The 13,980-nt window shown below is 41.4% G+C and overlaps 1 protein-coding gene across 2 annotated transcripts in view; it reads left to right on the top strand.

The window, feature by feature from the left end:
* The first annotated feature begins 8,525 nt into the window (after positions 1 to 8,525).
* Positions 8,526 to 13,980, top strand: part of SYT10 (synaptotagmin 10) — a 38,080-nt gene continuing 32,625 nt past the window's right edge. The window contains exon 1 of one of the 2 annotated variants that reach the window (XM_007428388.1): positions 8,526 to 8,676. In XM_007428388.1, coding sequence (XP_007428450.1) covers positions 8,526 to 8,676 — 151 coding nt within the window. The remainder of the gene's footprint in view (positions 8,677 to 13,980) is intronic. The other variant, XM_088141556.1, reaches the window with a different exon arrangement.

Raw genomic sequence — 13,980 nt, forward strand, 5'->3', positions numbered from 1 at the left:
GGGATGCTGCATCATTGTAATTGCAAGCCAGGCACCAAGTGCCTGGATCATGATCACATGACTGTGGGGATTCTGCAACAGCCAGAACTTTCAGGACCAGTCATAAGTACCACTCATTCAACGCTGTCATAAGTTCAAACAGTTGCTGAATGAGTGGTTGTTAAGCGAGGACCACCTGTAATCTGTATATTTCTGTGTGTTACATGGTCAAGCCAAGAGACTAGCTTCTTTACTGAAGCTGTTTTGGCATCCTGACTGATAACTTTTCCCAGAAAACAGAGAAGGGGGGTATAGTTCTTATGGATTGGCCTGGATTTCTCCGCAGCTTTTGATACTGTTGATCTTTCAGTCTTTTTGAATCAAGCAGCAGAGTTGGATGATGGCTTTATGACAGCTACAAAAAAGACATATTCCATGCAAGGAGTTTAGAAAGAATTTTTTTAAATGACAGGATATTAATATTATATAAATCAATGGTACAGGCACATTTAAAATACTAGAATATAGTTGTAATTACTCCATTTCCAAAAGGGCATTATAGACCTGTGAAGAGGGCATACAAATGTAACAAAAGTAATCATGGTGTTAGAATATCTTCCTTATGAGTAAGGTCTAAAATGATTGGGGTTTGGTTATTTCTTTTTAAGGAACTAAAGATTTCATTATGCATGATGAAGCAAACCAGGAAAAGACTAATTTTTCTCCTTCTAAAACTTAGGACTGCTGGAAACTGGCATAGGATATAGACAAATCAAGAATTTCTTCATACAGAACATATGGAACTTTTGGAACACAATGGCAAAAGTTATGACAGCTACTACTTTGGCTGACTTTAAAAGAAACTAGATAGAGTTACAGAGAATGATCAATGGCTAGAGAATGTGCATGCAGCCTTGAGGTTGGATGGAACATTGCCAATGAGCACCAACTACAGGGAATCAACAGAAGGAAAGTCTTTCAAGAGAGATGGACTTTCTTGAAGCATCAGGTTAGCAGCTGTGGAAAATGTCGCTACTGTACTTTGCTAGAACATTATAGAAAGCTGTGTCAGAGAAGAGTTGCTCGTTGAGCTGGAAATCCAAAAAATGTTGCAGAGAGCTTGAGGAGAGTGACCTGGACTACTGACTATTATTATTGTTGTTGTTTAAAAATGGTTGTTTGGGGGGTACTTTTATCAATGGTTTGGTTTCATTTATTTTACTGTGGATGCTTTAACAGTATTGTTGATCATTATATTATACATCCTTGTATGCAACAGCTGTAAAAAGTTATACTAGAATTGAATATAATCAATATGTTGAGGACAGCTATAAAAGCAACCTCAGGAGCTTTAAGATGTGTGGATTTCAACTTCCAGAAGAGAACATTACAATAACAAGATATCTATAAGTGACCCATAAACTAATGTCTTTTATGTCTCCTAAGTTGAATAGCTCCTCTCAAGTTTAAAGAGCAAGGGAGAAGTTTGTTGGAAGCTTTTGTTGTTTGAATTTTCTTGGGAACAGCAGCCGGCAGAAAGAAAGAATCTAACCCTAACTTAAACTGTCGGGTGAAATGCAGAACTGTGGAGTTCTAGGTGCAGTGAGTACTTAGAACATGCCAAGGGCTGATTTTATTGTGCATGTACTCAAGATAAATGGCTGATTTCCTTGAGAACTATTTTTCTCTGAGGTCTATGTTCCATCTTGGATAGTTCTGTCCATTTCTTATATGTTTATACTTGCTCTCTTGAAATCTGATCCTTTCCTCTAAGCCTAACACTCATCCATGTTTATTTTGCTGTTGTATGTTTCTAACAAGCTCAGAAACTATTTTAGACCAGTTTGGGTCTTGGGGGCTATAGTCTGGTAAGTCCTATCTCTCTTCAGATTGACAGGGTTTAAAGTGCTCTTGCATTCATGGTTAACAGGAAGCTTTTAGCCTTGCATGTATAGACTTGATTGAGCAGTAGAAAACAAGGTGGGGGCAGTGAATAATTTTGAAGGTAAACTCTGCTGCATTGCCTCTGATTGGTTGGGGCAGATTGCTTGTAAGGAAGCTTTACAATATCTAGTGATAGTTCTCCTTGCCACTTTCCCAGATGATTGCTTGATGACACAATAGGCTTGAAAAGGGTAATCAAATTTAAAGTTAATCAAGATAGAGTAGTTCATGTTGGAAAGGTAGAAATGTTGTTTATGATTGGGTTATCTTCCCCCATGGCAGAAGGTCCATACCTTGGGAATATTGATTGTTCTAGGTTAGATCCTGACTATTCCATTTGAGATGGGAACCCTAACTATGGTTAAATAAATTGTGGTTTAGAAGAGATAAACCCAACCATAGATTCAAGATATTATCTGGATTATAAAATCAATTTTGCATCAAAATCATTGGTTATAAACTTATCCAAACATTTCTGCTTTTTAAGATTTAATACCAAACACCTTTTGAAAGTCATTGATTGCCTCTGAATGGGTCTTTTCCATACTTGTTCTAAAGCTATGAAAATCAATAATTGGATGAGATATATCAGAATTTGAGCTCTCAGTGCCTTACATTGACTGTATAAATGTCTGTTTAGAGAGGCTTTCTTTTGTAACAATCATGCTTTTTTGTTCTTATTTCTGCTTAGAGTTAATGATTTTTTGGCATTTTGTAGCCATCTTTTGACTTTAAAACTATTCTCTGACTGCACAGTGGAGGAGAGACATGCTGGATGTTATAGCCTTTGATCTTCAGAAGCTCAGTATAAAGCATTAGCTGTATGCTGGTAGCTCTGAAAACCTGACTGGATCTCCTGATTGTAGAGTCCCTGTATGAAAATACCTAAATAAATGAAGTTAGACAGATACAAAACAGTTTTCTACAACCTGGTGCCTATACATCTAGAGGGGTTCAGGTTGGAGAAAGATCATATAGACTGATGTTCACCTCTCCTGCTAAACACATAGCAAGATGTGCAGGTCTCAATTTTGTTATTTATTTAATGTGTACCTGTGTATTCCAAAGGCTTTCAACAGCACACTTTCACAGATGAAATGTAGTTTGAAAATATCTATCCTTCATTATGATTTATTAATGGCATTGTCTTATTTTAGTTCTTTAATTGTCCTTGTCCTCAGAATTTTTTCTCTGGAAATGGGGGTAGGTGGGACATAAATATAAACATTTTCTCAATAAATAAATACTAAGGATAACTAACCTTAATGCAGTCTTGTTCAACAATATAGGAAAAGCACAGCTGAATCAAAAGAAATGCCTATCAAAATCCTTTTCTTTGTAAAAACTGACATTTTTCTAAAACAAGCCCTTTTCTAGTACAAACTCTAAATTTACACAGAAACTGTTAGGTTATCACATTGTAAACAAATAAAACACCCTAGGACACAAGAAATATGACTGTCTGTGCTTCCAGATAAGCCTAAATATGGTTTGTGTTTGCTTAGTTGTATAAACCTAGTTACTGTGGTATGGTTTATAAGCATTCCATGTGAACCAACTAACTACTGCATTTGTAACAACAAAATAAGTCTGGCTTAATATAAGTGCACATTGCAGGAAGAGAGGTTTTCTTTGAAGAAATTTTGTCCTCCATGAGGTCTCATTGGGTTTCCCAGATCGCTTTGGGAAAAAAAATGATTTCTCAGGTTTTTGGCCAACTATGTAGTTTGGAAAAAAAAAAATCTTACTAATAATATACAGTATGATATTTACTGGTATATAATTTATGTATGGTAGCAATTAACACAGACTGGCATGACCTGCTTTATTAGGATCTAGCAGTTAAAAAAATGTTGTGAATAGCTTACATAAGCAGAGGAATCGGAAAAAGCATGCATTTTCTTTAAAAAATCTAAAATGGAACAGTAGGCACAACAGAGAACTTACTGTGTACAAAATTGGAAGGGAGCCAATGGATTAGTGCCAGACAATATGGTTGACACACAAAATGTCTCATGGCAGACTAAGGTAAGAATCTAGAAGCGTGCTGGAAGTCAGCTCATAAAATCCCCTTGCTAAATTTGAGAATTATCTCGGCTCCTTGTTGAAGAATTAGGGGCAAGACAATGAGAAGAGGAGTGTGGAGGAAAGATCTATTTATCCCAGCCTGGTCATGTCCAAAGGGGTAAAGGAATTAATGTAGACCCAGTTAAGAGCAGCAGCTTGATCCTATTTAAGGGAGGTGGGGTAGGAGAGCACTTGAGGAAGACCTAAGAGAAGTAGGCTCACACACTGTTACCTGGTAGCATTAATCACTCATGCCTTTGTCAGCTAACTTGGTTCCAGAACCACAGGAAAGGCACAGTGAGAGAAAAATAATGTCTTCATTTTGGAGGACCAGTATATAAGGATTTTGGTGCCCTACTACCCCTTCCTGTCATCTGTGACTGGAAAACCAAGTTCATCATGGAGCTTTTGGCAGGATGCAGCAACCTGCTTTTTAACAAACTGACAATACACCCGTGAAGAATCTCAGCTGAAATCCTGAAAAGATGGGCCCAGTCAGAAACTCCTTCAAGATGGGGAACCACAGCTCTCTAATCTTATAGGGAAACTATAGCTTCCTGCAACTCCAGTCAGCATCACCAATGGTGAAATATGGTAGGTGGTATATATAATTAAGGAACATCTGAAAAGCTACTCTACTACAGTTAACAGTAACCTAGGTAAACCAATTATCTGACTTAATCTGACTCAGTATAAAGTAGCATCCTATATTCTTTCTTAATCTAAATTAACTCACCCCATGACATAGTGTTTGAGTCTGTAGTTTGCAAGTATAAATTCTAAGTCTCAATCGTCTACCAATTAAAACTCGTTGTACAACCTGACATTGAAAGCCTTGTCGATAGTCTCCAGTACCCTTCTAAACACTGCAACCAACTGGTAATATTTAATAGGATAGCAGGGGAATAATTTAATACAACTGTATTTAATTTCATTTAACAGTACTTTTCATACTGTTTCATATCCACTTTTTTTGTTTGTGGACCTCCAGTTACTTTTTGGGGTGCAGTCCATAACTCAAAGATGTTGTTCGCCTTTACATAAAAGATTTTAGATAGTAGAACTCAGACATCCTTGTCTATCTGTAGAAATGCTGCAAATAGAGTCCAGGTAGGTTCTTTTCCTTACCAGACCCTGCTTTCTCTCTCTGATATTTTTAGTGCCACTGAACGCAAAACCTCAAGTCTTCCATGTTCTCTGGTATTTTTGGAATACTTCCATTCCAGCACTTCCAAATCCTCTCTTTAGCAAGGATGCAAATTACTAGCAAGTAAAAGAAACTGACAGATGATCTCAGTGGTATACCATTATGTGTAAGAATCCTCTAGAGATATTTGTCATGATTCACTTGGTAAATTGCTGTTTTATGTCGTGTTAAACACAGGGAGGGTCCATGAAATTAACAACTGAGGACACTGTTCAGGTCTATTCAAATCCATCCACTTTAGCCCAGGTTCACACATCACATTAAGCTGTAAGTCGTCGTTCTCCAAGCTGAAGATCCCAAGTTTCTCCTGTCTGTCCTCATGGGGTATGTCTTCCAGGACCTCTTTGGGGAAAAGGGCAAGATATCAATACAAATTATGAGTACTCTATAACCCAGTCACTTGCAATGTACTGAATACATTATACTTAAACAATGAGGTAATATATGTGATTCAGGTCTTAGTATTTCACTCTGTTGTACAGGGGGTGACAACAATAAACCCCTCTTCTGATGATCACTGTGTAATGAATTAGATATTTAATTACATAATGCCTATGCAAAGCTACCTGCTTTATCAAAATCAAAATGACACAGTGATAACCAACAAGTACATTTGTGCAGAAGTCTGAACTTAACTGCAGCCAAGTTTTTATAAATCTTATGAAACCTCAGTGGGAAGGAAAGTTAATTTAGAATATCCTACCAAATATATGAGCCAGTTTGGTGGAGTGGTTAAGGGCACCAAGCTAGAAACTGGGAAACTCTGAATTCTATTCCTGCCTTTGACATGAAGCCAGCTGAGTGACTTTAGGCCAGTCATTCTCTCTCAGCCCTAGGAAAGAGGCAACAGCAAACCACTTCCAAAATCTTGCAAGAAAACTGCAGGGACTTATCCAGGCAGTTGCCAGGTCTCAAAAATGTATGCATGCATGCATGAATTTCTCTGTGTGTATATTCATAGTCATTGCCTGGATTCATACATTACATCAGGCCACAATATATAATTTGGTAGGTTTAGCATGGCCTTCCATCATCTAGGATCTCCTCCAGATGGGTGGACTTCAATACCCAGAATTCTCAACAATTGTGACTATGGAAATCTGGGAATTGAAGTCCACCCATCTGAAGGGTACACAGGTTGGGGAAGACTAAGTATGAACTCACCCATGATGCCTTTCAAATCATGGTTTAGTTGGAATATGTTAGCCAGGCAACTGTGGTTTGTTCAAACCATAATTAAACCATAGCTTAAATGGCATTAATTCAATCAGCTTAGGGGATTGTGTGCCTAGCCATGGTTTGAAACAGGGTTTAAGGTGATTTGTTAACTAAACCATTTAGTGGAGAAAGAATAGAAGGAAGTTGGGGATCATTCATTGAAACACTTAGTATGAAGAAGATACCTTCCTACAATTGATAATTCATGGTGCAACTTGGAAAGTCTAGGTTCATAGTAAGTATAACACTGAATATGAGAAGCTGGAGCAGACAGTTAATAATGCAGAGGAGAATTACATCCATATCCTGCTCACAGGTATCTGACTGGGAGAAAAGGCTGCTAAGTTTTACTGCCTCCTAGACCTGATTCACATATAACAATCACCTGTGATTTGCTTAACCAAGTTGTTAAATAAGACATTGGCAAAATTCATACTCAAACCACCCAAAGATCATACTGGTAATTATGAAAATGCATATTCTATATCTTGGAGATATTTAAAACTTCCCATACTTAGCCCAAGTAGTCACACACACATCTTGGGGACTTTGCTCTGATAGCTTTTATAATTTTAAACAGTTGTGTCTGTTCAACCAGTTTATAAGAAGAATCACCTTGTGAACTATCCATATTCATCTAATCTTCTCCAACTTGATGTCTCTGAGATATGTGAATTTCAACTCCAATCATCCCAGCCAGGACAGCTTTTTAAAAAAGTACTGTCTCTTGTGAGTAACAGCTATGTTTAAGTGTTTTTGTCCATCCTGAATGTACTTATAAAGTCCCACCAAGTCAAAGTTAGGTTGCCTGATGCCCTTCAGAGACTTTGGACTACAGTTCATTGCAAGGGACTCTGGAAATTGTACTCCTAAACGTTTGATGGCCTTTCAGGTTGTTTAGTTTTGTAGCTTACAGCTTTGTTGAACCGTTCCAGTATTACGGCAGAGGAAAAGGAGAGGAAGAAAACATACCCACGCAGGTACCATCATAAAAAAAGCTTCTCAACCTGCTCTGATTAATTCCCAGTCAAATGCAGAGGCAACTGCCTCTGACTGAGGAGCTGAATCTCCACCCACAGATTCGGCTGCATCGTTTAAGTGGGCAAACTCTCCCAAACAGTTGACTGTCATTCTTTCCCTTGTTTCCCATTTTGAAAGGCAATGTTGTCTCCAGTAAATTTCACTGGGGATTCGAGGCAACAAGGAAGAAAAACATCTGTTGAATTTGTTCCTTGCGTGCAGCTCCTACTAAAGCAGTCTCCCCCCCAACCTGGCATCCCGCAGAGATCCGGGGCTCCAAATCCCATCCCCCTCTCCATCTTAGCTCTGAAGATCGCCCCGTGGGGAAGAGTGGTGGGCTTCGTCCCCTCTCCCACCCACGCAGGCACCGATAAAAGGCGCTGCCTTTCTGCCAGCCCTGCACCATCGCCCGCTGCCCCGTCCTCCCCGGCGCTATGAGTTCCGTCTCAAGCTCTCCGGAGGCCGGTAACCTCGAGGGGCTCGGCTGGACCGCCCGCCGGCCTCCGCCGAGAAGGGATTCATCCACCCCGGAACGGCGCGGCTCCTCCCTCCCCGATGCTCAAGCGAGAGCGGAGCCTGTTCGATGCGCTTCCCGGGACCCCGCGCCGCGCTCAGCACCTGTAGTCCTCCCAAGCACCCGCGCTCTGCTGCCATTGGACCAACTGCCTACCGATGCCCGCAAGGCACAAAAGGCGTTGCTAAGTGCGGTGCGGTTTCCCCCGTGGCTTTTTTTTTTTTAAGCCTTCCACCCCAATTAGCCGTCCTTGTTCTTCTGAGAGTGAATCTTGACTCACTTTGCAACGTGCAGATCGGACTGTTCTTTCCTCTGCAGCTAGGCACATCTCTCCTCTTCCCTCCTCCCGCTCCTTTCGCATTGATGACTTGAAAGCTGGAACTCTCGGGGTTTCGGGGGGTGGGGGGGTGGATGCCTCTTTCCAATAATGCCGCGGGTGACCATCCAAGAGCGAGAAGGTGGAGGGTGAGCCATCCTTTGCCCGGGAGGAGAATCATGGCTCAGATCGAGAGAAGGAAAGAGAAGGCTTAACAACAACCCCCCCAAAAAAACGAGAGGGGAAGAACACTCAAGAAGATGAGTTTCCACAAGGAGGACGGGGTGAGCAGCTTGTGCCACAAAGCCCTGCAGATCATCTCCGAGCTGTGCCTGGGAGGCCAAGTGGAACTGGAGAAATGTTCGGGCATATTTCCTCTGGAGACCTCCAGCCAAGGTATAAGCCACACAGGTAGAGTAGCCGCTCGCCCTGGTCGCCGTCCCGGCCTCTTTTCCTTCCCGCTCCTCGCGTCTCCTTTCGACCGTCTGCGGGGCGAGCCCTGCGTGGTTTCCCGAGGAAGGCAGGAGGACTGAGAGAGAGGCGTGGGGGGACGGCCAGGTTTCCCCAACTCACGGCATCGGGGCTGAGTGGGCGTTTGGAAAGTTGAAGTTTCCCCTCTTCCTGCCTGGAGGGGAAAGGCAAAGGGCGCGCGCCTCCAGGTTGGGGCGCCCGCGGAGAGCGCCCGCTTTCTCGGGTGGAGTCGGGTAGCGCGCAGGGAGCGGAAAGTCCCGGATTCAGCCCGAAGCGTTTCGGCGCGCGAGAGGCTTGGTCCGAGCCGCCCGAGAGCCCGCAGAAAGCGGGGAAGTCTTTGGGAAGGACGCGAACCAGGGGAAAGACTTGGTGAAGTTTGGGGGCTGTGGAGGTTACGCTCCCTTTTTTATCCTCTGCTAGTTAGTCGTTTCCTGGGCTCGCCGTGTCTTTTGCCGTCTTCGGATGTAGACTTCATGCCCCCAGAGACACTTTTTACGGTTGCTTTGGGCTGATTCTAAGAATAAATCTTGGCTTGTCATTCTCCATCGTGGTAACAATCGCTCATCGGCCAGACAAAATGCTGTGTGCCTCGGGCAAGGCAGCAACAAGGATTAAACTTGCCTCCTCTAACTTAGATTCCCCCCCCCCTTTCCTTTCTAACTCTTGCTAACCAGCTCTTTTGTGCTCCTCTTTCCCCCTTTCTGTATCAGATAATTGGAGGATCAAAGGGGAAAACATCCGGCTTTCACTGCAAAAGAGGAGAGATTGTTTTGAAATGCAACTTTTGCTGTCACATAGTTGTTGTTGTTATTATTATTATTATTATTATTGAAATCTGTATAGAAATATTCCAACGAGGTTAGAGAGACCTGAAAATATAGGAATGAGATTTTTTTTTAAAAAAAATAACTGTTCTTATGCATTTAGTCTTCCTGCCCCTCTGCTCCTGAGATCCTCTAAACAGAGATGCACAAACTTAGGTGCAAGCAACAGGTGGTAGGAATGGGGAGGAATGCTTCAGCCCTGTTGTTGGGAGAGACATCTCCTGAAAGATAGGGATCAGAGAGAGACCATTGGTCTGTGCAGATAGGATTTGTGTGCCTTGTCCTCCTCTGGAAGGAAAGGGAGGGGTATTTCCTTTTGTTTCTCACTGCATCTCATAAGGACAGAATAATAGCATTGATTAATCAGGCAGCAATCCATCTTGCCCAGTATTTTGCTTCCAGCAGTGGCCAGGCAGATGCCTCCCCAGTTTAGAGGAGGGAGGGCATAGATCAGAGGCAGGACACATGCTTTGCACGTAGAATATTCCAGTTCCAGGAGCTCCCTTTTTTAAAAGCTAGAAAAGGTCTCTCTCTGCTTGTTACTCGTCGGAGTAGATAAAAGTGACTTATAGGTAGTTTTGGGGTAGGAGGGGAGCAAATGAGCTAAACCCTGAGCCAGATAAGACAGAGATGTTCTAGGTAAGGAGTCAACTGCTCTAGATGGATTTTTAGTTGTAGATAAATTTGTACTTCCCCTGAAAGCTACAGTATACCTGGGGAGGGGGGGGGGTCAAAATTGTGTGCAAGAATACTGTTTACATGTAAACGAAAATGAGAGAAACCTTCTTCAGATTTGCTATTCAGTGTGGTGGCAATGCCCAAACCTAAACAAATGGGAAATGCATACCGGAGATGTTATGTCCCCAGATTAGATATATAACTTTATAACTCTTCCCAGTTTCAGATGTTCAGACATTCCAGTGAATGCCCATAAAGGGCTCTAGTAGTCTCCTTCCAGAGTAAACCGGGGAAGCTCAGAATGCCTTTGGCCAGATTAAACTCTTCCAATGCTGCAGCCCTGCCTTGGATGTCTGACTTTCCCTAGTTGTCTACTTTCTAGAGCAGTGTTTCTCAACCTTGGCAATTCTAAGATGTATGGACTTCAACTCCCAAGAATTGCTGGCTGGGGAATTCTGGAAGTTGAAGTCTACACATCTTAGAGTTGCTAAGGTTGAGAAACACTGTTCTAGAGATATCAAGACTTTTTTATTGGCAAGATTTTTGGAAGTAACTTGCCATTTCCTACTTCCTAGGGTTGGTGCAGAGTCACCCAGCTCGCTTCATGCCTAAGGCAGGACTAGAACTCACATTCTCTCAGTTTCTAGCTTGGTGCCTTAAACCTCTACAGCAAACCGACTCTCCATAATGATGACTAGACTACTGCAAACCCTTTATGTGGGGCTGTCATGAATGAAGTGCAAGGAGAATGCAGCTGGGGAATTCTGGCAGTAGTCCACACATCTTAGAATTGCTAAGGTTCAGAAACACTGGTCTAGGATCATGTGACCTATTGCTACAGCTATATTGGTTGCCAATTTGTTTCCAGGCCCAATCTAAAATTTGGATTTGCTCTCTAAAGGCTTTTAAAGTTCAGTGCTTCTATCTATCTATCTATCTATCTATCTATCTATCTATCTATCTATCTATCTATCTATCTGATCAATAAGGCAGGACTTTGTTATGTATGTCTGTCAATTTAAAAAAAAACCAGTCAGTTTTGTGGGTATGGGGAAAAGGGCTGTTTTGATGGTGATTCTGACTCTGTCATGCAGTTGGGTACCACTCATTCCATGGTTTTACACAGAAATAGTATATTTAAACATGGGTGATAATTCACTGATGGATTGTTCAAGGAAAAGATCTGCTAAAACTATCCCACCTTTAATGAGATATTGACCCTTCCGACATTCATGTTCTAATCCAAGCTCTGTCAGACTTCACTAACCTGGATTCATTAGACAAGCATCTAATGAATCCAGTTCTTCAAAAAATAGGCCACAATCCTCCAAACATTTATTTTATATTATCTTTGTTAATATCCTCAAGAATGTTCAAACTGAAAAGTATCAATAATAGGCCTGCACAAATCAGCCTTGATTGGAATTTCAAGACTCAAAGAGGGCATGACTGAATTCAGGTTTGCAAATCAAACTTCTTCAAGATTTGATTCAAAAAAAGGTTCATCCATAGGCTGTGATAGGGAAGCATCAAAACACCTGTATATGCTTCAAATTTGGATGAAACCGAAAAACGCAGGAATTATAGCTCCCTTAGAAGATATTAACCCACCTTTGGCTTAGGTTAAGTTTCAAGAGCTTCACCATTTTCTGAAACAATAATCCATGCTAATTCTTTTAATGCAGAGATAGCAGAAATGCAAAAAAGGACAAGACGGCAATCTGCAAATTGTCCAAAGATAAAGTTGCACTAAACCAATGAAAAAAGTATCCTATCCCAATTTAAAAATAACACTTTTAAAATCCTTTTCTAGTTGCTTTTCTAAGATATCATTCTTGGCATGTCACTGAAGGATGAGCATTAATTGCCCTTAAAAGGCAGTGTTCTTTGTTGTCTCTGATTGCTAGTTTTCTGGTCCAAAAGATTGGCATAGCTGGTTAGCTAGCTTGCCCTCCCCCCCCCCACCGCGCCCCACCCTGCCCCAAGAAGTCAAGTGGGATGTTAAGCTGAAAAGTGTACATTTGCAACATTTGATCTCTTGTGAGCAAAACTGAGAATGACCACTCAGTTTCCTTTATGGGATAGTATAACTTCATTGCATCTGATCACCGGGATTTGTGAAATGACAGGGGTTTAAGCATAGCTAGTCAGCAAATTTATTTCTAAAAGGACCCTCCTCCCCAGGGACAGGCCTTGACAATACCCTATGTTAATTAATTAGCAGAGGCATCATGGTTGACCATTGCTGAAGTTGACAGCTGAGAAAGTGAGGGAAGCCAAAAGCAGTGTTAGCCTGAAGACTCCCCAAAAGCTCTGTTAAACACTGAGTTTAATGAGGTGGTAAAACTCATTGGTCAGCTACTCTTGTTGGTATCACAGAGCCTATCACACCCTCAGCTTTCCCCTCAGGGTTCTCCATACATGGAAGTGAAGTTGCATCATTGTATATCGTCTCTGACCTTCTCAGGAGCAGCAAAAAAGCTCCAGAATCCTCAAACAGCTTCAACACCTACAGAGCGGTTTGAAGGCACGTGATTCAGTTTGCAGGTTCCTGCTTTGATTTACAAATCTGTTATTCTGCTTCAGTCAGGTAGTTGGATTAAAGTTTTGACAAAGTCTAATATGATCAAGATATAAACCATTTTTACTTGAAATATCCAGCTGCTGGTCCATGAGCCTGTAACAGGTAGGCTTCTGACAACATAAGCTAACTTGGTTGGCTGACATTGTACAGAGCCAGTAGCAGTGGACAAATCAGTGTTTCTTTTTTCCCCCTCTATTATTCCCACCTCACCTCTGTGAAAAGTAGAAGCAGCTTGCACCCCAATCACAGGGTAACTTACAGTACATGTAGATTATCTTTCAGCATTTAGGACAAAAGTCCATTCTATTCTCTGTCACATTTAAGAGATAACATTTGAGACACAGCCATGATTGTCACAGTGGACTTAAAAGTAGTAAATTGCTCCACACAATTTAGGAGCTATTTTGACACGAATGATAATGTTTCCCAAGACTTTAAGTATCAGAGTCCTTGCCACCATCCCTGAAATTCTGATAAGAGATTTGTTAGTCAATAGCCTGGAATCCAGACATTGACCAAAATCATCCAGACTATATTCACAAAGCTTCAGCAGAAATTATGTATGATGTGCGTTCATGACTGTGCCTCGGAAAAGCCTAACAAAATTGGCATATTCAGTGTAGCAGTTACAGTGGTGGATTTGGACTAAGAAGATGAGATTTAAATCAGCTTTCCACTATGACGCTCACTGGGTGACATTGGGACATCAGCCCATTTACCTCTCAAGGTTTCAGTTGTCAGGATAAAATGAGAAGAAAGGAGATTCTTGTATAACTGCCTTGAGCTTCCAGAGAAAAGATGAAACATAAGCACAGTAATACAAGAAGCATTCAACTAAAAGCAAATTAATATTCATTTAGTATGTTCCTGTTTCTTGGAAAAAAGGACGAAAACCAATGTTCCTAATGTTTGCAATCACCAGCTGTCCATGTGTCTATAAAGTTCTGGATAGGACAGTACCATTTAAGTTGTGAAGACACAAAAATGGTCCAACAGGACTGTGTGAGCAAAACACAAGTATGTTGACAGGTTTGGCACAATATCTCCAGTCACTATCCTCTCCCATTGGTATACTGTAGTTGCTAAGAAACCGAAGTGTGTACCAGGTAGTCCTGTTTCAAAATCATGTCTCTCTTCTCTAAACTCATTACATTTGAG

This window comes from Python bivittatus, unplaced genomic scaffold, assembly GCF_059951505.1.
Source record: "Python bivittatus isolate LINGU-HERP-01145 unplaced genomic scaffold, Pbiv_v1 ctg000330_np1212, whole genome shotgun sequence".
Classification (NCBI taxonomy): Eukaryota; Metazoa; Chordata; class Lepidosauria; order Squamata; family Pythonidae; genus Python; species Python bivittatus.